The sequence below is a fragment of the Giraffa tippelskirchi genome, chromosome 13, assembly GCF_054371585.1.
Source record: "Giraffa tippelskirchi isolate mGirTip1 chromosome 13, T2T-mGirTip1v1.2.pri, whole genome shotgun sequence".
NCBI classification, from domain to species: Eukaryota; Metazoa; Chordata; class Mammalia; order Artiodactyla; family Giraffidae; genus Giraffa; species Giraffa tippelskirchi.
The window spans coordinates 60,036,139-60,063,792 of record NC_137287.1 but is presented as its reverse complement, the minus strand read 5'-3'; the positions used below and the strand labels follow the sequence as shown (position 1 = coordinate 60,063,792).

General features: G+C 46.5%; 1 protein-coding gene and 1 long non-coding RNA gene across 4 annotated transcripts in view; one reads left to right on the top strand and one right to left on the bottom strand.

Annotated features, from left to right (window-relative positions):
- The window catches only part of LOC145531486 (uncharacterized), a 94,449-nt gene that overhangs the window by 32,015 nt on the left and 34,780 nt on the right, over positions 1-27,654 (top strand). For 2 of the 3 annotated variants that reach the window (XR_014072476.1, XM_081554070.1), the window contains exons 1-2: positions 6,283-7,259; positions 14,093-14,438. Coding sequence is in view for 1 of the 3 variants with exons in the window: in XM_081554070.1 (XP_081410196.1) it covers positions 7,047-7,259; positions 14,093-14,438 (559 nt within the window). In the remaining 2 variants the exon portion in view is untranslated. Of the gene's footprint in view, positions 1-3,489; positions 3,619-4,010; positions 4,113-4,690; positions 4,862-6,282; positions 7,260-7,479; positions 7,625-7,858; positions 7,998-8,512; positions 8,630-8,818; positions 8,968-13,054; positions 13,536-14,092; positions 14,439-27,654 lie in introns of those variants that run through there. The other variant, XR_014072477.1, reaches the window with a different exon arrangement.
- LOC145531494 (uncharacterized) lies at positions 6,030-8,930 on the bottom strand. Its single transcript, XR_014072485.1, has 2 exons — positions 7,775-8,930; positions 6,030-6,472 (listed from the first exon to the last, which is right to left on the bottom strand). It is a non-coding gene; the product is annotated as an uncharacterized LOC145531494 (long non-coding RNA).

Sequence of the window (27,654 nt, the reverse complement as noted above, 5' to 3'; positions counted from 1 at the left end):
GGGTTTCATCCTGGCCCTGGGCTAGTCGCTCTCTGTGAAAACAGAGACCCCAGTTTCCCTTTCTCACTCCATTTTCTCATCTGTCAAGTATGTGTCGCTGCCTCAGCACAACCTGGTGGAACAGCCAGCCGGGCACCCATCTCTGATGTATCCAGCCAGCAAGTCGGGGGCTGCCTCCCTCCATGGAGCCTTCCTCCTCTCTGTTTCTTTAGCCTCTCATGGTACAATTATTTTGGGTTAAAATGAATATAAATGCTGTATAAGATTTTTTTAAAAAGTCAATTTGTGATACCCCATGAAGAAACTGAAGTCCCTCTGGACTGTCACTAAGCTGGTCCCTTTATTTTGTCTCCAGTGGATCTTCCTGACCCAGGGATAGAACCTGCATCTTCTGCGTTGCAGGCAGTCTTTACCACTGAGCCACTGGGGAAGTCCACTGTCCCTTTATGTCCATCCGAGAAGGCAGGGCTCTTGGCCACATGCTGCCACCCAGGGCGGAAGCTGGCATTTCACATGTTGGCAGAAGTGGGACCAGGGTTTCAGGGTCTCACAGACTCTGCCACCTCTCAGCCATGTGACTCTGGGAAGAAAATGAAGTGGTGGAATTTGCAAAGGTTCTGTGAGAAGATAAAATCCTGGAAGTCTAAGAAGCCCCTTTCCCCTCCCTCAGGAAAACTTGAGAAGTAGGGTCTGGCTTCCTCGAGAGATGGCTTGGCTTCTTGAAACCAGAACCCAAAGCGAGAGATGCTGCTCGGGGGCCTGGCTTCCTGTGGGGGCTCCCTGCTGGCTGTTCTCTGCTGCTCAGGCTGCCCTCACACCCTCGCCGGCGTCACAGGGGTGTTCTCCAGGCTACAGCCCCTTGTGATTCTTCCTGCTCACCCTTCCTGCTCACCAGGCTCATCTTTGAAATGAACCCTGGGAATGCAGACGAAGAGCAGAGACACTTAACAGGTGGCCTGATGCCTACCACCAGATTCCAGGGCTTTTTATTCACCAACCCCGCTCATCCCTTTTGTCCTCAAGAGCTCATTCGCGGGGAGAATTTGGGCCCAATTCCCTTTTTCTTCTGCGTGGTCGCTGTGGGCTGTTCTCTGTCCATTTCCTCATCAGTGTATCTGCCTCTGCATCGGGACCTGTGCCTTCTATTTCTCTGCAGTTCTGTGCTTTCTGCCTGGCAACCAGGTAACTAATCCCTCTTTAAAGCTCAAAGAGCTGTTGCGTAAAGCTTTTACTGAAAAACAGAACCCTGCCCATAGTCGAGCTCCATGGTCGTTCGAACTAAGGGGAACCTTTGAAGTTGCCCTCTCCTTGCCACCAGCCTCTACAAAGAAACAGACCTGCTGACCACAGCCTTTCCCCAGAGTCTGTCCTACTTAGCTAGCCAAGGACATCTGACTCTGAGCCTGCCTCTGTGCGGTCTCTGCCTCTCAGCTGTCAGGGTTTATATGATATTCAGAGTTTGGGCTGTTAACTAGTCACCCCCTTTCAGTCACAGACCTGGGAGTACAGGCAACAGAGGGGGTCAGTGTCCAGCCATTTCCCCAGCTGTGGACACCATCCCGGGGAAGCCCCCTGTTTTAGCTGCAGCACAGCAGAGGGGGACAAGCAAGGACACCAGTGGCTGCCACTCAGTCCATTTCTTCCATTTGAAGCCTCAGTTTCCTTATTGAGTGTGGGGGTGAGAAGCATGACCCATAGTCGATCAGGTAAAGAGGCAAACATCCAGCTTGGTGTCCACATGTGGTGGGTGGAGTGGGTTGAACAGTGAGCCCCCCAAATCCATGTCCATCTGGAATCTCAGAATGTGACCTCATTTGGAAATAGGGTCTCTGCAGGTACAGTGAAGATAAGGATGGAGATGAGATGAGCCTGGATTAGGGTGGGTCTGGAGTTCACCAAGAGCATCTGTATAGGAGAAAAGGAGACAGGGACATAGAGAAGGCAGCTGTGTGAAGACAGAGGCAGAGATGGGAGTGATGTGGCCACGAGCCAAGGAACGCCAGGAGCTGCCAGAAGCTGGAAGAGGCCAGGAAGATGTCTTCCCCAGAGAGCGTGGTTCTGCTGAAACCTTGACTTTGGGCCTCTGGCCTCCAGACTGTGAAAGAGAAATTTCTATTGTTTCAAGTTTGTAGTGATTTGTTAGGGCAGCAGCAGGGAGCTAATACGGTGTGTTCTTTTTTTGCCACACTGGGTCTTCATTGCAGCTTGCAGGCTCTTTGTTGCTGCACACAGGCTTTCTCTAGTTGTGGTGCATGGGCTTCTCTCTGCCGTGGATTCTCACTGCAGAACTTGAGCTTCTGTGGTTGTGCCCTGTGGACTCTATAGCTTGGGCTCAGTGGTTGTGGTGCATGGACTTAATTGCTCTGTGGCATGTGAAATCTTCCCAAACCAAGGATTGAACCCATGTTCACATTGGCAGGTAGATTCTTATCCACTCTGCCACCAGGAAGTCCCACAGTGTATTCTTAATAAGGGGCAGTTTTTACTGTCTTTGTTTTAAGGAGGAGAGTGGACCATTTGGAGACTTGCTAGTGAAGGAGGACAGAAGGGCAATTGGAGGAGGATGCCCCTGGAGCCGGAGGGGCAGGGCTTTGCAGAGCAGGTCAGGGTGAGTGGGCAGAGGTGCTGGGCATTAACGCTCTGAGGAATTGACGTGCCCCTTCCCATCTTTCCTGCTCCCATCCATGCTGACACACTCCCCAGGGGTGGCAAGAGGGACACAGAATGCATTCCATAGACTCAGAAAGCCAGTGGACATCCCAGAGCCCCTAGCCTCCCGAGCCAGGACTGGACGATGCTCAGAGGTGGTGTGACTAAGCCTGGACCTGTGGTCTCCCCAGTGAGGGCTGAGCAGCTGGGTGGGGATGGAGGGCCGTTGGGAGAGGGATCCCCCCTGGCCCCGCCCTGTTTGGCTGCCCTGGGCACAGGTGCCCAAGCAGCAGAAGCTGACAGAGGTCCCAGTGCAGTTTGCTCAGTTATGAGGAGACAGAATGTAGGCACCCCTGGTATCTGGGGTGTGTTTAACCTTTGCAAGCTTCTGACTGCAGACGCGCAGCAGCGTGTACCTGATGAGTATCTGTGGTGCTCCAGGAAACAAAGCCTGCTGCCTCCAAATCATCTCATTCCGTGGAGCCTGGGAGGCCTGGGCTCCTGAATCTGACTCTGTTCCGGGAAGAAGTGAAGTGTGCTCCCCCTAATCACACCGTGGGGGCAGTTACAGCAGCTCACTCATGTCACGTTAACTAATCTCAGAAGCCAAGCGTAGCCCACCTGCTCCCTTGTCCTTGCTGCTCCGTCCATCTTCACAAATTTGGTTAGCAAACCCTGGACCAACTTGCAAGAGAGGAGGCCGCAAGAATTAAGTCTCCAGCTCCACTGGAGAGCTGCCTGCTGTAGCTCCCATGCCCACCAGGGAGAGAGACCTGGGCCTTCCCTGTCCAGGGACTGGGGGTGGGGGGTGTCTGCTCTGACCTCGACCTTCCTCCTCAGGGATGCCACTCACAGCACAGTCTCCCATGAAGTGGGAGGAGCAAGGCATGAGATGCAGCTGGAGCCAGGGCACTGCCAGACCTTCTAGTGGTCCAGGCTAGAGCTCTGCATGTTTTCCAGAAGGCAGCGGTAAGCCAGGGGGTGCTGGGCTGGAAGGAAGGGTTTTGGCTTCATCTTTGTAAAAAGGTCATTTAAGGGAGAACAGATGAACATGGGGACAGTGGAGGAAGGGATGTGGGTGAGGATGGAGCAGAGGGCTGTTTTGAGAGGTGAACTCAGACCAGAGTCCATGTGCACAGAGGGTGCGGTGAGGGGGAGAATTTTCCCATACAGACCCCACGCACTCCCGGATAAACCAGGCCCAGCACACAGTGGGCATTAAAGAAAGACTTGCTCCATCCCTCTTCTTAGCGCCCACCCAACCTGCACCCAGTCCTACATTTCCCGCCCTTCCCCCTCCACGTCTGGATCTGCAGCTCCATCAATCAAGCTCTCTGACTTTTTTTTTTAAAATACTGCAGATGTCACTGACGGGCCACCCCACAACTGCGACTCTGTAACTCCACGGAATGTGTAATTATAGCAACACAAGCATCAAATTACCAAGGACAAGTAGCTGCCAAGTAATTACATGATTCTTTGTTACTGGGAGGGTTTGGGGATTTCTCCCCCACTTTTTAAGCTTTAAAAGCACCTTTTGAGTGGGCGGGTGGGGAAGCAGGTGGCAGGTGGGCCAGAGGATGAGAGAGATTAGTGAGTGAATTCTATTTGCTTCTCTCCCCAAGCTGAGAGGGGCCGCTGGGTAGAAGGGTTAGGGAGATGGGGGAGCAGCAGGGGGTGGGTGGTTATTCCTGGGGGGGGGGGCGGGCTCCAGAACCAGCATGAAGTGGTGGTCCCCCATTCTATATCCTCAACATGCTCCCTCAGCCCCTCTCTCCCACCCCATCACACATTTCTCATGGACCCTTCAGCCTCTGCAAAAACCACAGGCTGCCACCAGAAGGGGACCTTGGTCTCGGTATGCATCCTGAGCAGCAGATGGGAGGCTGTGCAGCCCTGGCTCCGACCAGCACCCCAGTGGCCTGGAAGGTGGGGAGGGGTGGTTCTGAGTGCAGCCCTCCCGACCTGCATCTCCTGTCCACCAGCGCCCGATGGTTGTTTGTGGTGTAATCGTCCCTCCCTTCCTCCTCGGCCCCCGCAGCTGCTTGGCCAGCCAGGGACAGCCCCAGCATGGGCCCTGCTGGGCTCAGCCCCAGGCTGCCGTCTGCATCTGCATCAGCTCGGGCCTGGGCGCTCAGTGGGTGGCCGGTGACTGTGGAGTGGCTGCAGGACTAGACTGAAGTGGGACTTGGCTCTAGAGGCAGGACACCAGGTAGGAGAGGGATGTGTGGTCCCTATTGTTCTCCAGTGGGTGCCAGGGTGCCCACGGCGACCTGGAGGTAGGTCTGCCTCTGAGACTCTGTGCAGGGGCCCGTCCTGTGAGCCCTTGTGCTGTCTTTAAGATGAATCGTCTGCCCCCCACCTCTCACCCCTGTGTGCACAGTTACTAATCTGCACTTACTTGACCTAATGCCTCAGAAAGGTTTGGTCAGCTCCCTGCACAAGTGTGTGCGTGGATCCTGTCTCTACTCCCGAAGTGCTCTCACCACCATGGGACCCCACATAGCCAGCTGGTGCTCTTTTCACAGGACACTGTGTCTTGTGAACGTCCTCCGATGTGCAGAGCCACCTCTCTCTCACACCCATTATGGTTTAGATTACAGAGCAATTATCCCACTGAGCAGCTGTGTAATTCACAGGTCACATCCACTCAACCTGCTAATGGCGTCGGCAGACCCACAGTGAGCAGAGCCCAGAAAGTCAGAAGCTGATGCCCACGTACCCTTAGTGTGGTGGGGAAGTGATTGGGGGCTCTTGACTCAGATTCCCAGGTGTGTGGAGTGGGAGGTAGGGCTGGGTTCCCTGGGAGAGCATGGGAATCAGGCTGCATGGGCCAGAATCACTTGAGCTGAGTGGACAAGGGCATTTTGGCTGGATTTGGGATGTCATGCAACCAACTCTTTGAATGACCCAGTAACTTATTTAATCAGGATGCAAGAATTCCATTTCTAGGTCTCCAGGGGGCAGGTGCCCAGCAGAAATGCTGCCAACATAGCAGTCCTGCTGGACCCCTATATCCATGCTGCTATCTGTCTCTCTCTGTGATGGAAGATCGACAGAAATATTTGGAATTCTAAAGTCAAAGACATCTAGAGGATGGTCGTCCAAGACATTTACTCATCTGTTCAGGTTTAGCGAAGTCTAGAATTTAATTACTCAAAGGGAAGGGAGCAAACTAACTACACTTTTCAGCTACTTTTTCCACAGAAGCATAGAAGGAAGAACAAAAGCCCCTTTTCACCCCAGCCCAAGCCTAGTCTCCCACAAGCCCAGGAATAGTCTTTGTTGACAGGCAGTGTATGTACTTCTTTTAGTTATACGTTTATAGATAGGTCATACACACCTATGATTTTAAAAATCACTCAAACGGTCCAATCTTGTTCTGTTAATTTGTTTGTTTTACTTGACAATCTGTTGTGGAAATCTTTCCATGTCGCTATCTATGTGTATGCTCATGTCATCCTTGTTATCCACTATGTAGTGTTCCATAGTGAGATGGCTCATCATTTATGTCACTGCTCCCATAGCAACTGTTCCCATTTTATGATATCACAAATGATCCTCCAGTGTCTGGGAATGCATTTTCCTGTAGGTTATAGATTATAAATATGAATGAAATATAAACATATATCTGATGAATAGCCTAAACAAGATTCTTTCCTCCTTCCTTCCTGTTTTGTTTCTTCCTTCTTTCCTTTTCTTAAATGTAACAGGAAGCTGGAGGGAGGTGGTCCAGGGCTGCTCAAGGATGTTTTCTGTCTTCCGGTTCTGCCATCCTCATATGTGGCTTTGGTCCTCTTAGTGAAAGCTCCATTATCTTCTCCTGTATTTCAACAAGGTAGGAGGAAGAGTGAAAGTGAAGGGCAAGAGACAAGGGCTTTCTGCTCCTGAGAACTTGTGTGTGTGTGTGTGTGTGTGTGTGTGTGTGTGTGTGTGTGTGTATGTGTGTGTTGTGGGAGTGGGTATGGAAGGCAACCCTTGCATAGGAGTGCACCACTATGTAGATGGCCAGACTGTGTCACGTGGCCAATCTGAGCCTTAAAGATAGCTGGAAAGGGATTTATTTTATACACTCAGTTGTTGAGGAAGGCAGGGGAGGAGCTGTTTGAAACCGTGCGTGATCTGTCCTCGGAGTTCCTCTGCCCCAGGATATGTGTGAAGAGAGCTGTAGGAGACATTCCTTAGACTGGGTTTTGTTTCATTTCGAGCTGTTTGACCTGCTATTCAGGGTCTAAGGTCTGACCTTCTTTCCTTCACTCTCCCTCTGGCTCAGTTTCCTCATCTCTGAGCACTGAAGAATCGCATGCTCTGTGCACCCTGCTTTGGACCCCACCGTCTGGGGAGGCCTGGCCACCTCTTTCCAGAGCCCACCCTTCTCTGAGGTTCAGTTACATCTGATGTCTTCTCTGAAGCATTCTCCAGCCTGTTCAGCTGGGCAAAGGCTTCTTTTTCCCCAAATGGAGAGTCTGCTTTTGCTCTCAGTTTCCCTCCCCATTTATTCCCAGGGATCTGTTTTCCCCCCGGAACTAAGGAGGGAAGAAATCAATCAGCAGAGAGAAGGCCGTGGCCTCAGGCTAGATTCAGAGACAAGGCCTGCCACATGGACTCAGGTAGGGTCTATATTCAGTTAAGGCCTTGTGGATTTGTGCTGAAATTCTGGAGCTTGGGGGCTGCAGGGAGAAAGTGAGGAAGCGATTTTGCTGAGTCTGGAGGGCCTCTGGGGCCAGGGTGGGCACTGGGGTGGGGAGAGATGGGTTCCTCCTGAAGTCGATGTTGGAGGGCCTGGGGGGAGCTGCAGGTGGAGAATCAGGTCAAGAAATCTTCCACCAGAGCCTCTGGGTTTCAGCACCCGTGGAGTAACATGTGGAGGTCTGTGAGCAGCAGTGACCTTGGCACCAACATGGGAACCTTTGGCATAGCTGGTGCTGAAGGCTGAGAGATGGAAGATGGCCATGGTGGCTGGAAGATGGCCCTGGTGAGCCCCCTCGAGGGGTCCTGGGTGCGGGCAAGGTTGGGGGCTGGAGTTGTGGAGACCTTTATAGCAGGTGGGGCAGAGCGAAAATGCGGTGCTTTATAACTGGTATGTTGATGCCTGCCTTAAAGTGGGGAGCCTCAGCTTACTTACTCAGAGGCTGTCTTCAGGTCTCGTGGCAGTCCCACGAAGCCAGGCTTTGTCCAGTTCCTGCTCACACCAGCTGCCTGCTTGCAGGGTGGGTCTCCTTCTGTCCTGTAGCTGTACTTTGCTGCGAGGTGACTTTGGAGAGGACCCCAGAAAGCAGTGTTGTCCAAAGCCAGCCAGTCAATGGGCACTGGGTGCTGATCATAGATGTGCCACCAGGTTCTTCCAGGTAACATTACTGTATTTTCTCTGCAGTGGAATTTTAAAGTTTCTGCCTTGTGCATGTGAGCTCAGTTGTATCTGACTCTCTGAGACCCCATGGACTGTATAGTAGCCCACCAGGCCCCTCAGACCTTGGGATTTCCCAGGCAAGAAAACTGGAGTGGGTTGCCATTTCCTCCTCCAAGGGATCTTTCCAATCCAGGGATCGAACCTGCATCTCCCTATGTCTCCTGCATTGGCAGGTGGATTCTTTACTGTCTGAACCATTCCGCCTTGTACCAGATTCCAAGTTATTTTCTAAGGAGAGTTGACCTTCTTAATTTTTCTTCCCTTCTGCCTTCAGCCAAGCTGACTTCTCTCCACAGATGTTTATTAAGCTCACAGTCATTGACAGGAACCATCTCAGACTGGCTTCACCATGTACTAGGTGGCCACGTTGAATGAATTACTTGCCTTCACTGTCCATGATTGGTTTCTCTATTAAGAGGAGGGTAATAGTCATATCTTGTTTGATGTTGGCAGGATTAAGTGGCTTCCTACAGGTTGTGAACCAGTGAAGTGAAGTTGCTCAGTCATATCTGACTCTGCGATCCCATGGACTATAACCTACCAGGCTCCTCTATCCATGGAATTTTCCAGGCAAGAGTACTGGAGTGGGTTGCCATTTTCTTCTCCAAGGGATCTTCCCGACCTAGGGATCAAACCCAGTTCTCCCACATTGCAGTCAGATGCTTTACCGTCTGAGCTACCAAGTGCTTAGAATCTGTAATTGGTACATAGTAAGTGATAAACAACAGCAATGGTAGCTATTGTTGTTACATGTGACAGTAATGGTGGTCAGAGCTCAGTGGACAAAATTGACATGGTTCCTGTCTTCATGGAGCTCACAGTCCAGTGCTTTAACGCGCATGCTCAGCCCAGGACCACTGCTGATTGTGATGATGCAAGACTCTTGCTTCACTGGGTACATCAAATAGGTGAGTCCTGGGAAGGATAATGTGATCTGACCATCGCATTTCTTGCACTTACATGAACACTCAAAGCTTTTCTGCCCATCCTTTCTCCTTCTCACCTTGCCTTTGAATTTACTGTTTCTTCTACCTAAAAAATAAATAGTAGCACACATTCATGTAGCTGTGACCACGTGCCAGGCATTGTTCTGACTTACACACATCAACATGTTTAAGTCTCATGTCAGCCCTATGGGGTAAGTACTGTTGTTATACTGTTTTATATATAAGGAAACTGAGCCACAGAGAGGTCAGATAACTTGCCCAGGGTCACACAGTAGTGAAATGGCAGACAGAACAGGATTTGATTCCAGAAAGTCTCTTAAACCCCAGGCTGTGCAGAACACTGGGCTCCCACCCCTATCTCAGCACTGGGTCCTTTCCTATCACTCAAGCATATTTCTTCAGAAAACCTTCTCTAACTGTCAAATCTAAACCAGCATAATCTCTCATGTTGTCATATTTCTTTTTCTTTCTTCTGTGTGTATTTTTTTTTTTAACATTACTACATATTTGTGGACCCATATACATTGTATGGTATTTTTTTTACAAGTTTTAAAATTTTATGTAAATAATGTCATACATATATACCATTCTGCAACTTGGGCTTTTGCTCAATAATATTTCTGAAATTTGTAAACATTGAAGATATGGTTCTAGGTCATTTATTTGAACTAACAGAAAAGTAATCTATTTTATGATACATATCTATAATTCACCTACTCTCTTGTTGATGGACATTTAGGTTGTTTCTGATGTTTTTCTGCTATAAACAATATTGGAATGAACAGTCTTGGGCATGTGTCCTTGGAGACATGGGAGAAAGCATCTATATAAAAAATTCTGTATGCAGAAGGGTCATGGGTCTTGAAAATATTAAACTTTACTAGATGTTGCCAAGTTTCTATCCGAGGGAGATGCTAGCAGTTCATTCCCCCAACAGCAATTTATGAGACTTCCTTTTTCTCCATGTCAAACAATCCGATTTTGTTCTGAGATCACTCTAGCGATGAGTAAAAAGTGAGCTGGGTGAGGGTAGGAAGGTGTGCACGGGGGTCCAGACACATGGAGAGCTAAGAACTGGGACAGTCAAGGTTTGTCGCTCCAGACTGGTAGGGGAGAACTTCCTGCACGATCCTCTGCTGTCTGTTCCCATTTTCCCTTTTATCATGGGGCTGGCGAGAACAGAATTATCTGCTTGTCAAGTGTTATCAATCAAATATCAAATTGTGCAGGCAACTGAACTGCTCTTCTTTGTAGAAAATTATTATTTATTTTTTATTTAACAAAACTCAAGGCTGAGAGGGTGCTCCACTGTGCCCTTCTGTGGTTTTAGTGTTTTCTCTGCTTTGGCTCAGCCCTGGGTTGTTTATCATGCATGTGTTGCAGTGCAAATGTGGAACAAATGAAGCTGAGATATCAAATTAATACTGTGATCTGTTTTTCTGTTTTGTTGCCATAACAATCTGTGGCTCTTGAAGCAAAGAGAAAATTAGAATTGTATTAAAGGTGTTTACACCATGTACACTCCATCCTGCATTATTATTTATTGCTATAATAAGTGTATTTAACATTTTGCTTAAGAAGGTCTCTCTTCTACTTCCTTTTGCCTTGTGGTTTTTCTGCTTGTCCTTCTAACCTGGCTTTGCTTTTGACCTTGATGTTTCCTGTAGTTCTGAGCAGAAAGGATGCTTCATGACCTCATGATTCCTTATATTTATTCCTTCCCTTCGCGCCCCCATCTCCCCCCAATCCTGGGAGCTCCTTTGAGTCAGGAGTCTTGCTTAGAAACAAAACAGGACTTGGAGTATGTTTTCCTCCTTTGTTTGTCTCATTCTTTCCTTCTAAGCCTGCATTGGAGGTTCAGCATCCTTTGGGAGAGATGAGGAGAAGCTGGGGTGGAAGAAAGGAGAATTAGAGCACTTTATGCCTTGGAAGGAGTGCAGTGGAAATCAACATGGCACATGGAGGCCCAGGATGCGGGTCCCCTAAGATCTCCCTCCATTCCACTCTATTCCTATAAGTGCTCAGCTCCCCAGAGCCCTCTTTGACAGACGACCTTACTGTCCCAACCATCACAAGCTGCAATCTGCTGGGACACAGTGTGGCTGAAATGGTGGGGTTGGGGTGATGGAAGTCCCTTCCCCCACTAACTAGATCAGTTTATCTGCATGGGTAAATTGGGACCATCCAGTGTCGTAAGCTTTTTGAAGGTAGATGCTATTCCTGCTCCATTTATAATGCTGGGCTCACACAAGGAGCTCAAGGAGAGCTTCATCCCCTGATTTTTTGGGTTATTGGCGAGGGAAGATGTGTGTAAAGATGTTTATGAGTTATGCCCACTTCAGGGCATCTGTAGCTCCAGAGACAATAGAATGAAAAGGAACATTGCTTTTCTTAAAAAAATTAATTTATTTTTGGCTATGCTGGGTCCTCATTGCTGTGTGAGCTCTTTCTCTAGTTTTGGCAGCAGGGGCTACTCTCTAGTTGGCGGTGTGCGGGCTTCTCATTGCGGTGGCTTCTCTTGTTGCGGAGCACAGGCTATAGACATGGGCTTCAACAGTTGTGGCACACAGGCTTTGTTGCCCCATGGCATGTGGGATGTTCTCGGACCAGGCCTGGAACCTGTGTCTGATGCATTAGGAAGTGGATTCCTAACCATGGCCCATCAGAGAAATCCTGAAAAGGACCATTTCTGACCCTTCTTGGAAGAGTTCTCCAGGTGACCTGGGTCTGCTTTCTTCTGTGGGGAAGAATGTGGGCAGAGAGGGGACATGGGTCACCTCCACCTGCTGACTCTCTGTGCAAAAAGGTCAGAGCCAAAGAGGCCCTAGAGGATGACAGATTTTTAAAATGTTCTGTTGTTGTCCTTTACTGCCCAAGGGACCTTGAGTCAGGTCTAAAGCCCAGGGCATGATGAAGACCCTTTCTTGTGTGAGTCTCTTTTTGAGACTCAAACCTAGAGTGGTCCCTGGTTACATCAGTAATACAGGCAAAGAAAGCCCATGGGGACCAAGAAAAAAAAATCAACCTTTCTCTCAAGGCCAAAGTTATTTTCTTTCTCAGATTCTTGCACATGGGCACACACTTGAGTACACAAACTTTTTTTTTTTTCTGGCCAAGGCACATGGCCTGCAGGGTCTTAGTTCCCTATCAGGGATGGAACCTGTGCCCTCTGCAGTGGAAGCGCAGAGTCCTAACCACTGGACCACCTGGGAATTCCAACACACGTACTCCTAAAAAGAGAGGATAAAGAGGGCAAAGATTGGTTTGGAGTCCAGGTTAGCATGTGAGTGGTCATAGTGGTTATCACACAGGAGGCGGCTGCTTGTGACTATGGCAACTTGGATCCAGAGGGAGGAGTGTGAAATGGAAGGAATATTAAGCAGACTGGCAAAGGGAAGATGAGGGAGTGACAGGAGGGTCTGAGATGGTTGGGTAAGGTTGGTTCTGGGTGCATCTTTGAAAAAAGCATGTCCTGTCAGGTTTCCTGTCTCTTTCTTCAGAGCCCCCTTTTTTCGCCTGGATGTCCATCCCAAGTCTTAGGACAGAGGCTCCTCTAAAAGTAGGGTTGTGGTGGGCAAAATCAGACAGGAGGCACAGCCCAGTCATCCCCAAACAGCAACTCTTTGCATTTATGAATAACCTGTTAAAAATGTTCCTCTTTAGTCACCTTCTCTCACTCAGTCATGTCTGAGAAGGGTGAGTAAGCTCAGTAAATTCTTTTGTATCAGTGGATTTAAATTGCTTAGACAGTGCCACATCCACTACTTCAGTCAGCATTTCTGGCCATAAGGGTTAATATTGTAGTGTGTTTATTTTTGTGCTGTGCCCTTAACTCGGGCATAGGGATGTGAAATAACTTGTCCAGTTCAGTTCAGTCGCTCAGTCGTGTCCGACTCTTTGCGACCCCATGAATCGCAGCACGCCAGGCCTCCCTGTCCATCACCAACTCCTGGAGTCTACCCAAACCTGTGTCCATAGAGTCGGTAATGCCATCCAGCCATCTCATCCTCTGTTGTCCCCTTCTCCTCCTGCCCCCAATCCTTCTTAGCATTAGGGTCTTTTCCAATGAGTCAACTCTTCGCATGAGGTGGCCAAAGTATTGGAGTTTCAGCTTCAGCATCAGTCCTTCCAATGAACACCCAGGATCTCCTTGCAGTCCAAGGGAACTCAAGAGTCTTCTCCAACACCACAGTTCAAAAGCATCAATTCTTCGGCGCTCAGCTTTCTTCACCGTCCAACTCTCACATCCATACATGACTACCAGGTTCACCCAGAGAGGAAATGCATGACTTCAGAGCACTCTATGATTCTGCTTGCTTCAACGAGCACAGTGTGTATGTGTGAGACCAGGGAGCACTGGAACTTTGCTTTTATTTGGTTGAATTCCCTTGTGTCTACATGGTCTGAATGTCAGTGACTGAAACAGGTACAAGGGAGCAGGCTGCAGCAACAGTACTTGCAGAAATGTGCACTTCCTAACTTACGTGGGACATGACAATTTTGTTTGTTCCAAATAAATGCTTTGCAGTATCCTGCAGATAAAATGTGCCTATTATCCTTGCTTTAAAAACCTTCACAGAATGCATGCACTTCTGTTTGTGTGGGAAGATGTATTGTGAAATATTAACATAATCTTTCTCCTCACAAAGACACACACGCAGTTGTTACCCCATGATACTACACTGAATGAGGGTAACAGAAAACAGATCTTTCCCAAAATAGAATTGTCAGACTTAGCAAATAAATAAACAGGACACCCAGTTCAATCTGATTCAGATAAATGACAAATACTTTTTTGTGTATTCTATGCAACATATGGGATATACTTGTACTATTTGACATTTATCTGAAATTCAAATGAAATGGATGTCTTGTAATTTTCTCTGGCAACCTTATCCCAAAGAATGAAATCAAACAACGAAAGTCACATGCTTGGCTTTTAAGTTTAAAAACGGTGGCTTAGTGTAAAATAGAAACACCAAGAAGAGGAAGGCTCTGGGTTGAGGAAGGGACAGACGATTGAAGCCAGGGGGGAAAGAGACAATGGTGACTGTAGCTATTTCCCGCGCCTCTCTGTGTTCCACAGATAACTTCTGGGTCTGCAGGTACCCTGGGAAACCCAGAATCAGCCAGCATGCCGGAACCAGGACCCACACAGGCTCCGCCCACTCCCCCCCTCCCCGCCCCGCCAGCCATCCCAGAGTGCCTTGCCCCAGAGACCGGATGTCCCAGGATTCCTCGCAGTCCCTCAGGCTGGAAGGAGGTGTTTACCGTCTCTGGGGTTTGCCCCAGGCCGCAGTGGACCTATACCACCTCAGCCGTTGTCCAGGGTCACGGGCGAGGTCAAGGACCCGCAGCTGAGAAGCAGCACCAGGACACTGCGGATGCCGGAGGAGGCTGCTGCGCGGAGTTCATGCCCGGCCTACCGCCAGGTAAGCCACCACGGCCTGTCGAGACTGGCCAGAGTAGGGCAAACAGGACGTGATATCGCGTTGACCCAGAGAACCTGAAACTGATGAGGTTCAAGTTGAAAACAAGGGCCAAGTGAGAGGTGATGAGCAGAAGAACAATAATGGGCCTTGCTCACCGAGAGTTCATGGTCGGAGACGTTTGTGCAGCCTGTGGGGTTGCTGTGGGAACCATGCCAAGATGCTGAGGCCAGGACGCCTGGGGGGTGTTTTCGGCTCCATCTTGTTGTCAAGTGGTGAGGCTGCGGCCTAGTGACCCTGAGGCCTGGCCAAGCACGACTGGGCTGGAGCATATCCTCCCGCCCCCTGAATATAGAGGCACACGCTTCCCGTTGCACTTGACAGTGCACTATCCCCCCTGTATCCACCAGGGAGCATCTGGTGATCTTCTGTCCCTGCCCTCCTGATCTGGGCTTTTATCAGTTGTGCGCCTTTAGGTCATTAGGGAAACCGCGGACCAAACTGTTGGCACCGTCTGGTGGCTTGCTGGCTTTAAATGAACACTCAGCAGCTGAAACTCATTTGCTTCCCTATAAACTCATTTGCTTCCCTATAAAATGAAAACAATAATGCCCCCTTCTTTGGGTCCCTCTGAGGATTAAGTGAGGTAATGAGCCAATATAGTGCAACATGTGGCACATAGCTGAGACACCCAAGGTCAGCTTTTTGGGCAGAAGCGTTTTGTTTGGGCGCCATGCACACCCCCCTCCCCCCTCCCCAACCGACCACATCCTTGCTCCTCCTCCTCTCGGGCTCCCCCTGCCATCCATCCTATTAAGATCACCTCCCAGAGAAAGGCCATTCAGGCTTCCAGGTGGAACTGATGTTGTGTAACCTCTTCCCGAATTGTTGCCTTTTCGGCTTTTATTGAATTGTGGAGTGCAAGGCTTCAGGTTCTAAGTGGAGTTTATTAGGGAGGAAGTGTTTGGACCAAGGAACCCTTTCCTGCTGGGGGGACGGGGGCGGATCAGAGCAGATGGCAGGTGCAGCCTGAGAGGAGCAGGATGGTGCAGTGCTGGGCACTGGTCTGGGCCTGTTCCCAGCACACGGTGATGCTCTGGTGTCTCCAGCAGTTGGCCAGGAGATGCCTGAGTGCTAGGAGCCGGCCGGCAAAATTACAAGCCCACGACCCTGTGGTCTTTCAGCGTCACACTGCCACAGATGTCTATTCTTGGCTGGGGTGATTAGCCTCAAAGTGGAAAGTTAGCAGGAAGAGAATGCGGCTTTCCTGCAGTGAGGGACATGATGATGTATATTTGGTACAGTTTTCAGCTGCCAGAGAGGAAAGGCAGCTAATCAGATGAGCTCATCCTACCTGTAGATTTCAGCTGGTCCAGGCGAGCGTAGAATCATAGCTCCAGGTCGAATGATTCCTTGTACTGATTTTGAGGCAGCCATTTTGACATAGGCATGCCAAAAAGGAAAAAAAGAGGTTTTGTTTTTTTTTCCCCCCTCCACACACTGTTGACCCTTAACCCATCCTGAACCTCTTCCTTGCTCCTGAGTAGAGCTCAGGGGTGCACTTAAGCCAAGGATGCGGTGAGGGTGTGAAAGGGGTAGGATGAGGGTTTTGAGCATGTTTTTTTATTGCAGTATAGTTGCTTTACAACGTTGTGTCAGAAACACTGCAGAACAAAGTGAATCAGCCATGTGTATTTATATATTCTCTCCCTTTTGGATTTCCCTCCCATTTAGGACACCTCAGTCTATTAAATAGAGTTCCCTGTGCTATACAGTATGTTTCCATCAGTTGTCTATTTTATTCATAGTATCAGTAGGGGTCCCTAACCTCTAGGATCTGATGGCTGATGATCTGAGGTGAAGCTGATGTAATAAAGTGCACAGTAATTGTAAAGTGCTTGAATCATCTGAAAACCATCGCCCACCTCTGGTCCATGGAAAAATTGTCTTCTACGAAACCCATCCCTGGTGCCTAAAAGGTTGGGGACCACTGATCTATACCATGTTTCTAGATTTCCACATGGATGCATTAATACATGATACTTGTTTTTTCTCTTTCTGACTTCAGTCTGAATGACACTCTCTGGATTCATCCACGTCTCTACAAATGACCCAGGTTTCTTCCTTTTTATGGCTGCTTGCATGCGTGCTAAGTCATTTCAGTCATGTCTGACTCTATGTGACCCTATGAACTGTAGCCTGCCAGGCTCCTCTGTCCATGGGATTCTCCAGGCAAGAATACTGAAGTGGGTTGCCATTTCCTTCTCCATTTTATGGCTGAGTAATATTCAACTGAGTATATGTACCACATCTTTTTAATCCATTCCTTTGGTAGTGGGCATGTAGGTGGCTTCCATGTCCTGGTTATTGTCAGTAGTGCTGCAGTGAACACTGAGGTGCGTGTGTCTTTTTGAATTATGGTTTTCTTCGGTGAAGTCAAGTGGGCCTTAGGAAGCATCACTACAAACAAAACTAGTGGAGATGATGGAATTCCAGCTGAGCTATATCAAATCCTAAAAGATGATGCTGTGAAAGTGCTACACTCAATATGCCGGCAAATTTGGAAAACTCAGCAGTGGCCACAGGACTGGAAAAGGTCAGTTTTCATTCCAATCCCAAAGAAATGTTCAGACTACCGCACAATTACACTCATCTCACATGCTAGCAAAGAAATGCTCAAAATTCTCCAAGCAAGGCTTCAAACAGGACATGAACCAAGAACTTCCAGGTGTCCAAGCTGGATTTAGAAAAGGCAGAGGAACCAGAGATCAAATTGCCAACATCCGTTGGATCATAGAAAAAACAAGAGAGTTCCAGAAAAACATCTACTTCTGCTTTATTGACTATGCCAAAGCCTTTCACTGTGTGGATCACAATAAACTGTGGAACATTCTTCAAGAGATATGGGAATACCAGACCATCTAACCTGCCTCCTGAGAAATCTGTATGCAGGTCAAGAAGCAACAGCTAGAACCAGACATGGAACAATGGACTGGTTCCAAATTGGGAAAGGAGTACGTCAAGGCTGTATATTGTCACCCTGCTTATTTAATTTATATGCAGAGTACATCATGTGAAACGCTGGACTGGATGAAGCACAAGCTGGAATCGAGATTGCCAGGAGAAATATCAATAACCTCAGATATGCAGATGACACCACCCTTATGGCAGAAAGCAAAGAGAAACTAAAGAGCCTCTTGATTAAAGTGAAAGAGGAGAGTGAAAAAGCTGGCTTAAAAGTCATCATTCAAAAAATGAAGATCATGGCATCCAATCCCAATACTTCCTGGCAAATAGACGGGGAAACAATGGAAACAGTGAGAGACTTTATTTTCTTGGGCTCCAAAATCACTGCAGAGGGTGAATGCAGCCATGAAATTAAAAGACGCTTGCTCCTTGGAAGAAAAGCTATGACCACCCTAGACAGCTGACAAAGGTCTGTATAATCAAAGCTATGGTTTTTCCAGCAGTCATGCATGGATGTGAGAGTTGGGCCATAAAAAAGCTGAGCAAAGAATTGATAGTTTTGAACTGTGTGATGTTGGAGGAGATTCTTGAGAGCCCCTTGGACTCCAAGGAGATCAAACCAGTCAGTCCTAAAGAAAATCAGTCCTGAATATTCATTGGAAAAACTGATGCTGAAGCTCCAATACCTTGGCCACCTGATGCAAAGAACTGACTCCATAGAAAACACCCTGATGCTGGGAAAGATTGAAGGCAGGAGGAGAAGGGGATGACAGAGGATGAGATTGTTGGATGGTATCACCAACTCGATGGCTCAGGAAAATCAAATAGGGGCTCTGTATCAACCCAGAGGGGTGGGGTGGGGAGGGGGATGGGAGGGGATATATTTATATATATGTATGTATACCTATGGCTGATTAATATTGAGGTTTGACAGAAAACAACAAAATTCTGTGAAGCAATTATCCTTCAATTAAAAAAATAAATAAATTAAAAAACATTTCAGTGTACATGAATTTGAGCAAGCTCTGTGAGTTGGTGATGGACAAGGAAGCCTGGCGTGCTGCAGTTCTCTGGGGTCACAAAGAGTCAGATGCGACTGAGTGACTGAGCTTTCTCTGGTGTTTGCCCAGTAGAGGGATTGCTGCATCATCTGGTAGTTCTAATTTTAGGTTTTTAAGGAACCTCCATACTGTTTTCTATAGTGGGCTATATCCAAGTAGCCATTTCAGTTGTAGGGTTTCACGGATGTGGGTGGAGCTTGGCAGTCCCCTGGCCTATGTTGAAGAGGGGCAAGGGAACTGCCTCCACCTGATAGAAATCCCAGACTTTTGTCATCAAGTGGGCAGAGGAGGAAGGTGACTGGGGTGCACGGGCTTTGGATGGAATGTAGCCTCAAGATGTTACATCCCAACTTTCTCAGAGTCTGTGTGCTGATCTCCTTTTGGGGATAGGAGAAATAAAGCCCCTGCATCTTACTAGGTGTTGATGAAAAAACGTTGCCTGCCATATTAGTGAACAAAAGATCCTGTGGCCTTCAAACCATCACACTGTAGCCACCCCCAGCAGTGTACCCTGAGGAGACTCAGGATGAGAAAACACAGGACACTGGCCCCAGAGAGCTGAGGTGCACATCAAAGGAATGATTCTAGTGAGCCCATCCTCTTGCATCTTCCTATACATAGAAAAGTGCTGCTGCTGCTGCTGCTAAGTCGCTTCAGTCGTGTCCGACTCTATGCGACCCCATAGACAGCAGCCCACCAGGCTCCCCCGTCCCTGGGATTCTCCAGGCAAGAACACTGGAGGGGGTTGCCATTTCCTTCTCCAACGCATGAAAGTGAAAAGTGAAAGTGAAGTCGCTCAGTTGTGTCAGACTCCTACTGACCCCATGGATTGCAGCCTACCAGGCTCCTCTGTCCATGGGATTTTCCAGGCAAGAGTACTGGAGTGGGGTGCCATTGCCTTCTCCGAGAAAAGTGCTAACTTTCTTAATTTGAGGTATCTGGTTTTCTTTAAATAATAGTACTCTTTTGATGTTCTGACTACCTGATTTTTGTTGTAAAAATTCTCACATATCCTGGCTCCCTCTTTACCTCTTCAGAGCAGTCCCTCAGAACTGTTTGAGAGGCTGTGTCCTGTACTTCCCAGGTGGCGCTAGTAGTAAAGAACCCTCCTGCCTATGCAGGAGTCGTGGGTTCGATCCCTGGGTGGGGAAGGCCCCCTGGAGGAGGGCATGGTAACTCACTCTAGTATTCCTGCTTGGAGAATCCCACGGACAGAGGAACCTGGTGGACTACAGTCTATAGGGTTGCAAAGACTGAAGTGACTTAGCACGCAAGCATGTGTGTTTTGAGCTTAAGTCCTCAGTTTTGTCTGCCGAATAAAACAACTCTGAACTTTTAGGCTGTGCGTTTTTTTCAGTTGACACAGGACAAGCCCTTTTCCTTCCTTTATTTTTCTTGCCTGTTTTGTAATTAATTAAGCTGTGTCAGGTTCTTAGTTGCAAATCGCAGGATCTTTCCTTGCGATGCACAGACACTAGTTGTGGCGCACTACTGATAGTTGTGGCATGTGGGCTCTGCAGCATGTGGGCTCTTAGTCCCCTGACCAGGGATTGAAGCCGTGTCTCTTGCATTGCAAGGAAGATTCTTAACTGCTGGACCACCAGAGAAGTCCCACTGCCTTCCTTCCTTTTGATGCTCTTGTGAGGTGAGCCCAACCACCCCCTTAACTAGTGACCCCCCAGATTCATGTCGCCCACATCTGTTTCTGGCCCCACCTCCTGAGATCAAGATCAGGAGAGATATGAACATGACATAAACCTACTTGATAACCCACACCCCCCTCCCAGGATTTCCTTCCTCCCTTCCTCTTTCTCTGAATGTCGCATTCAGTATTTTGCTATGTTTGAAATACCTCTAAACCTGTTTTCCCCTCTAGTCTGACTGCTCCTTTCTTCTCTGCTTACCTGAGCTATTACATATCCTTGCATCTAGTCTTTTTGTCTTCAGTTCACTTCCCACATTGATCTTCTGATCTTCACTGGTTGATTGGTTCTTTTTAACATTTGTATGTCTCAGTCCTTGTGGAAGAAATCTCAAAGTCCTTAGTTTGGAATACAGAACTGCTAAAAATCTAATGTCAATCTCATTTCCAGTGCATCCCCCATCTTCATCTAAGCTGCACTCCAGTCAGATCAGGCTGTTCCCTGCTTCCCAGGCAGGCCCGGTGCTTGTTGCTATCGTTCTCCACTTCTCTGCTTGGTGACATCCATAGGCATTTGAGGATTTCTGTCGATTTGGCTATGGATTCTCTCCTGAAACCACCATCATCATTAGAGATACTATTCCTTCCCTGCCTCAGGTTCCAGAGTCCTCATTTGCTCTTTGTTCAACACTTAAAACAGCATCAGTTTAGTCGCTCAGTCTTGTCTGACTCTTTCTGACCCCATGGACTACAGCACGTCAGGCTTCCCTGTCCATCACCAGCACCCAGAGCTTGATCAAACTCATGTCCGTTGAGTCGGTGATGCCATCCAACCATCTCAGCCTCTGTCATCCCCTTCTCCTCCTGCCTTCAATTTTTCCCAGCATCAGGGTCTTTTCCAATGAGTCAGTTCTTCACATCAGGTGGCCAAAGTATTGGAGCTTCAGCTTCAGCATCAGTCCTTTCAGTATTCAGTCCTTCCAGTATTCAGTCAGAATAATCAGGACTGATTTCCTTTAGTATTGACTGGTTTGATCTCCTTGGAGCCCAAGGGACTCTCAAGAGTCTCCTCCAACACCACACAGTTCAAAAACATTAATTCTTTGCTCAGCTTTTTTATGGCCCAACTCTCACATCCATGCATGACTGCTGGAAAAACCATAGCTTTGATTATACAGACCTTTGTCAGCAAAGTAATGTCTCTGCTTTTTAATATGCTGTCTAGGTTTGTCATAGTTTTTCTTCCAAGGAGCAAGTGTCTTTTAATTTCATGGCTGCATTCACCCTCTGCAGTGATTTTGGAGCCCAAGAAAATAAAATCTCTCAGTGTTTCCATTGTTTCCCCATCTATTTGCCAGGAAATATTGGGACTGGTTGCCATGATCTTCATTTTTTGAATGTTGAGTTTTAAGCTAGCCTTTTCACTTTCATCAAGAGGCTCTTAGTTCTTTGCTTTCTTCCATAAGGGTGGTGTCATCTGCATATCAGAGGTTATTGATATTTCTCCTGGCAATCTTGATTCCAGCTTGAGCTTCGTCCAGTCCAGCGTTTCACATGATGTACTCTGCATATAAATTAAGTAAGCAGGGTGACAATATACAGCCTTGACGTACTCCTTTCCCAATTTGGAACCAGTCCATTGTTCCATGTCTGGTTCTAGCTGTTGCTTCTTGACCTGCATACAGATTTCTCAGGAGGCAGGTTAGGTGGTCTGGTATTCCCATCTCTTGGAGAATGTTCCACAGTTTATTGTGATCCACACAGTGAAAGGCTTTGGCATAGTCAATAAAGCAGAAGTAGATGTTTTTCTGAAACTCTCTTGTTTTTTCTATGATCCAATGGATGTTGGCAATTTGATCTCTGGTTCCTCTGCCTTTTCTAAATCCAGCTTGGACACCTGGAAGTTCTTGGTTCATGTCCTGTTTGAAGCCTTGCTTGGAGAATTTTGAGCATTTGCTAGAATGTGAGATGAGTGCAATTGTGTGATAATTTGAACATTCTTTGGCATTGCCTTTCTTTGAAATTGTATTGAAAACTGACCTTTTCCAGTTCTGTAGCTGCTGCTGAGTTTTCCAAATATGTTGGCATATTGAGTGTAGCACTTTCACAGTATCATCTTTTAGGATTTGAAATAGCTCAACTGGAATTCTATCACTTCCACTAGTTTTGTTTGTAGTGATGCTTTCTAAGGCCCACTTGACTTTGCAGTTCAGGATGTCTGGCGTTAGGTGAGTGATCACACCATTGTGGTTATCTGGGTCATGAAGGTCTTTTTTGTATCATTCTTCTGTGTATTCTTGCCACCTCTTCTCAATATCTTCTGCTTCTGTTATTAGGTCCATACCGTTTCTGTCCTTTATTGTGCCCATCTTTACATGAAATGTTCCCTCGGTATCTCTTAATTTACTCGAAAAGATCGCTAGTCTTTCCCATTCTGTTGTTTCCCTCTATTTCTTTACATTGATCACTGAGGAAGGCTTTCTTATCTCTCCTTGCTATTCTCTGGAACTCTGCATTCAGATGGATATATCTTTTCTTTTCCTTTGCCTTTAGGTTTTCTTACTTTGTCAGCTATTTGTAAGACCTCCTCAGTCAACCATTTTGCCTTTTTGCATTTCTTCTTCTTGGGGGTGCTTTTAATCACTGCTGCTGCTGCTGCTAAGTCGCTTCAGTCGTGTCTGACTCTGGGACACCCCATAGACGGCAGCCCACCAGGCTCCTCCATCCCTGGGATTCTCCAGGCAAGAACACTGGAGTGGGTTGCCATTTCCTTCTCTAGTGCATGAAAGTGAAAAGTGAAAGTGAAGCTGTTCAGTCGTGTCCGACTCCTAGCGACCCCCTGGACTGCAGCCTACCAGGCGCCTCTGTCCGTGGGACTTTCCAGGCAAAAGTACTGGAGTGGGTTGCCACTCCAGCTTTTAATTACTACCTCCTGTATAATGTTATGAACCTCTGTCCATATTTCTTCAGGTACTCTATCTGTCAGATCTAATCCCTTGAATCTATTTGTCACTTCCACTGTGTAATTGTAAAGGATTTGATTTAGGTCATACCTGAATGGTCCAGTGGTTTTCCCTACTACTTTCTTCAATTTAAGTCTGAATTTGGCAATAAGGAGTTCATGATCTGAGCCACAGTCAGCTCCTGGTCTTGTTTTTGCTGACTATATAGAGCTTCTCCATCTTTAGCTGTAAAGAATATAATCAGTCTGATTTCAGTATTGACCATCTGATGATGTCCAGGTGTAGAGTCATCTCTTGTGTTGCTGAAAGAGGGTATTTGGTATGACCAGTGCTTTCTCTTGGCAAAACTGTTACATACTGTGTCACTTTACATACTGTGTCATAATTATATACCCCTGTCTCTAACAAGTTGGTAATTTTCCCATGGAGAGAGAACAGCCCTGAAAGGACTTAATTGTCTACCAGTATTTCTCAAAGTGTGTCTTAGAACACTGATTCTTTTTATGTTAGTCAACATTATATAGTGCTTATATTGTTAGTGCTACTATAAATACTGAGTTGGCCAAAAATTTTGATCAGGATGTTCCATAACCTCTTATGGGAAAACCTGAATGAACTTTTTGGCCAACTGTATACTTTGCATGTAGGTAGATATTATTGTTAGCCATTTTACAGATGAAGAAACTAATAGCTAATAAGTGGGAGAGCTAATTAGGATTCAAGTGCAGCCAGTATTGTTCCAAAGGCCATGCACTTAACCCAACATGATTTCAACCTATGACATTACACTATGCTGTCCCTCAGGTTAATAGATATTATGTGATACAGAGCTTTAAGAATGAATGCCCTATTTAATAAGCATTAGGTTAAGCAAAGTTAAATAGATGGCTCTTTGCTTCTTGGAGCTTTTTGTGTAAATTTTACTACACATTTTGGATTTTCCAAGAGGAGGCTACTTATTGTGTGTGCTCAGTTATGTCAACTCTTTGTGACCCCATGGACTGTAGCCCACCAGGCTCCTCTGTCCATGAAATTTTCAGGGCAAGAATACTGGAGTGGGTTGCCATTTCCTCCTCAGGGGATCTTCCCAACCCAGGGATCGAACCCTGGGTCTCCTGCCTTGGCAGGTGGATTCTTTACTGAGTCACCTGGGAAGTTAACAGCATTTCTCACACCTTCTTGGCTACCAAACCCTATTTTTTTTCCTGTAAATTACTTGTCTTGCAGGTTAATGTCTATGGAATGTAATTTGGAAAACATTGCTTTAGATCAGGGTTTTCAAATTCGTGCACACTGTAACTTCATAGATTATCTAAATTTTAAACTGTGGACTATTGTATTTATGTATGTGAATATTATATATTTATATTTATCACATTATTTTTTTCCCTCAGTTTTACTGAGATATAATTGACATACCTCACCAGTATAAGTTTTGGAGAAGGAAATGGCAGCCCACTCTAGTATTCTTGCCTGGAGAATTCTATGGACGGAGGAGCCTGACGGACTACAGTCCATGGGATCACAGGGAGTTGGACATGACTGAGTGACTTACACACACTGTATAAGTTTATGTTGTATAGCATAATGGTCAACGTCCATGTATTGTGAAATGATTACTGTAGTAACATTAAGTAGCATCCATCATGTTATACAGGTACAATAAAAAGAGGCAGCAAAAAAATTTTTTTTTCTCATTGTGATGGAAACTCTTACACTTCACTCTATTAATAATTTTCATTTATTCCATGCATCTGTGTTAACTATAGTCATCATGTTGTATACTACATCCTTGATACTTATCTTTCTTAAAGCTGGAATGTTATACCTTTTGACTGTCATCTTCTACCTCTCCCACCTCTGGTAACCACAGATCTGATCTCTTTTATGAGTGGTGTTTTGTTTTTTCCTCCAAAGGGAGATCATATAGTATTTGTCTTTCTCTGTCTGAATTATTTCACTTAGCAAAATGCTTCAGGGTCCATCCATGTTGTTGGAAATGGCAGGATTTCTTCATTTTTTTAATGGCTGAATGATACTCCATGGTGTGTGTGTGTGTATCACAACTTCTTTATCCATTCAGCTATTGATGTTTCCATGTCTTTTTATTGTAAATAATGCTGCTATGGACATAGTGGTGTAGATATAATTTTGAATTAATTTTTTCATTTTCTTTGGATATATTCCTTGAGGTGAAATTGCTGGATCATATAGTAATTCTGTTTTTAATTTTTTTAGTATTCTCTATACTGTTTTTCACAGTGGCTATAAAGTTTACAGTGCACAAGGACTCCCTTTTTTTTCCCCATATCTTCATCAAGCATTTTTTTCTTTCTTTTCTTTAATGGCATTCTAACAGGAAGGAGGTGTTATCTATCTCATTGTGGTTTTGATTTGTGTTTCCCTGTTGACTAATGATGTGCATTTTTTTCATGTACCTGTTGACTGTTCATATATTGGATTTTCAAAATTGTCTGTTCAAGTCTTTTGCCCGTTCTAAAAAGGTGGATTATTGGTTTTTGTGTTATGGAATTGTAGATGTTGTTTGTATATTTTGGATATCAACCCCTTACTAGATGTATGGTTCACAAATATTTTTTCCCATTTGTAGTTGTCTTTTCATTTTGTGGATGGTTTCTTTTGCTGTGCAGAGCCTTTTACTTTTACGTAGCCTATGTCGTTCAGTCGCTCGGTTGTGTCCAACTCTGCGATCCCATGGACTGCAGCATGCCAGACTTCACTGACCTTCACCATCTCCTGGAGCTTGCTCAAACTCATGTCCATTGAGTCAATGATGCTATCCAATCATCTCATCCTGTGTCGTTCCCTTCACCTCCTGCCTTCAATTTTTCCCAGCATCAGGGTCTTTTCTAATGATGTAGTCCATAGTCCCACTTATTTATTTTTTATTTTATTCCTTGTGTTTTAGGTGTCATATCTAAAAAATTGTGACCTAAAGCTCCATGTGTCAAGGAGCTTTCCCCTTATGTTTTCTTCTAGGAGTTTCATGCTTTTGGGTCTTACTTTTAAGTCTTTAATCCATTTTGAGTCAATTTTGTGTGTGGTGTAAGATGGGCTTCCAAGGTGGCTAGTGGTAAAGAACCTGCCTGCCAATGCAGGAGACATAAAACAATTTGATCCCTGGGTTGGAAAAATCCCCTGGAGAAGGAAATGGCAACCCACTCCAGTATTCTTGCCTGGAAAATCCCGTGGACAGAGGAGCCTGGCAGGATACAGTCCATGGAGTCCCAAAGAGTTGGACATGACTGAAGCGACTTTGCGTGCACAGTGTAAGATAGGGGTCTAGTTTCTTTTTTATAAACTGGAGTCTAATCGCTTTACAACGTTGTGTCCGTCTCTGCTGCAGAGTGAAGTGAATCAGCTATAGGTGCACGTGTATCGCTTCCCACTCACCCCTTCCACACCCCACCCATTTCTGTGTCATCTCAGAGCATCAAGCTGTGCTCCCTCTGCTGTATAGCAAGTTCCCACTCTGTCTATTTTACACATGCTACTGTATATATGTCTATCCTAATCTCCCATTTTTTCCCACTGTCCCCTCCCCACACTGGGTCCACATATCCAGTCTCTCTGTGTCTCTGCAGATAGGTTCATCTGTACCATTTCTTTAGATTCCACATATATGCATTAATATATGATACTTGTTTTTCTCTTTCTAACTTCACTCTTTGTGACAGACTCTAGGTCCATCCACATCTCTACAAATGACACAGTTAGGTTTTTTTTTTCTTTGAGATTTATTTGGTTTTGGCTGCACTGGCTCTTCATTGCTGTGCTCGGGCTTTCTCTAGTTGTAGTGAGTGGGAGCTACTCTTCACAGTGTTGCTTGGGCTTCTCATTGTGGTGGCTTCTCTTGTTGCAGAGCACAGGCTCTAGGCATGCAGGCTTCAGTACTTGTGGCTCTTGGGCTCTAAAGAGTGGGCTTGGAAGTTGTGGCACATGGGTTTAGTTGCTCCAAGACACGTGTGGAATCTTCCTGGACCAGGGATTGAACCCATGTCCCCTGCACTGGACCACCAGGAAAGTCCTGCATTCCTTTTTATGGCTGAGTAACTTTCCATTGTTTATATGTACCACATCTTCTGTATCCATTCATCTATTGATGAACATTTATGTTGCTTCCATATTCTGACTATTGTAAATATGCTGCAGTGAACATTGGGGGTACATGTGTCTTTTTGAATTATGGTTTTCTCAGGGTATGTGCCCAGGAGTGGGATTGCTGGGTTATATGGTAGTTCTATTTTTAGTTTTTAAAGGAACCTCCATATTCTCCATAGTGAGTGAAAATTGTTCAGTCGTGTCCAACTCTTTGTGACCCCATGGACTATACAGTCCATGAAGTTCTCCAGGCCAGAATACTGGAGTGGGTAGCGTTTCCCTCCTCCAGGGAATCTTTCCCAACCCAGAGATTGAACCCAGATCTCCCACATTGCGGGTAGATTATTTACCAGCTGAACCACAAGGGAAGCCCAAGAATACTGGAGTGGGTAGCCTATCCTTTTCCAGCAGATCTTCCCAACCCAAGAATTGAACCAGGGTTTCCTGCATTGCATGTGGATTCT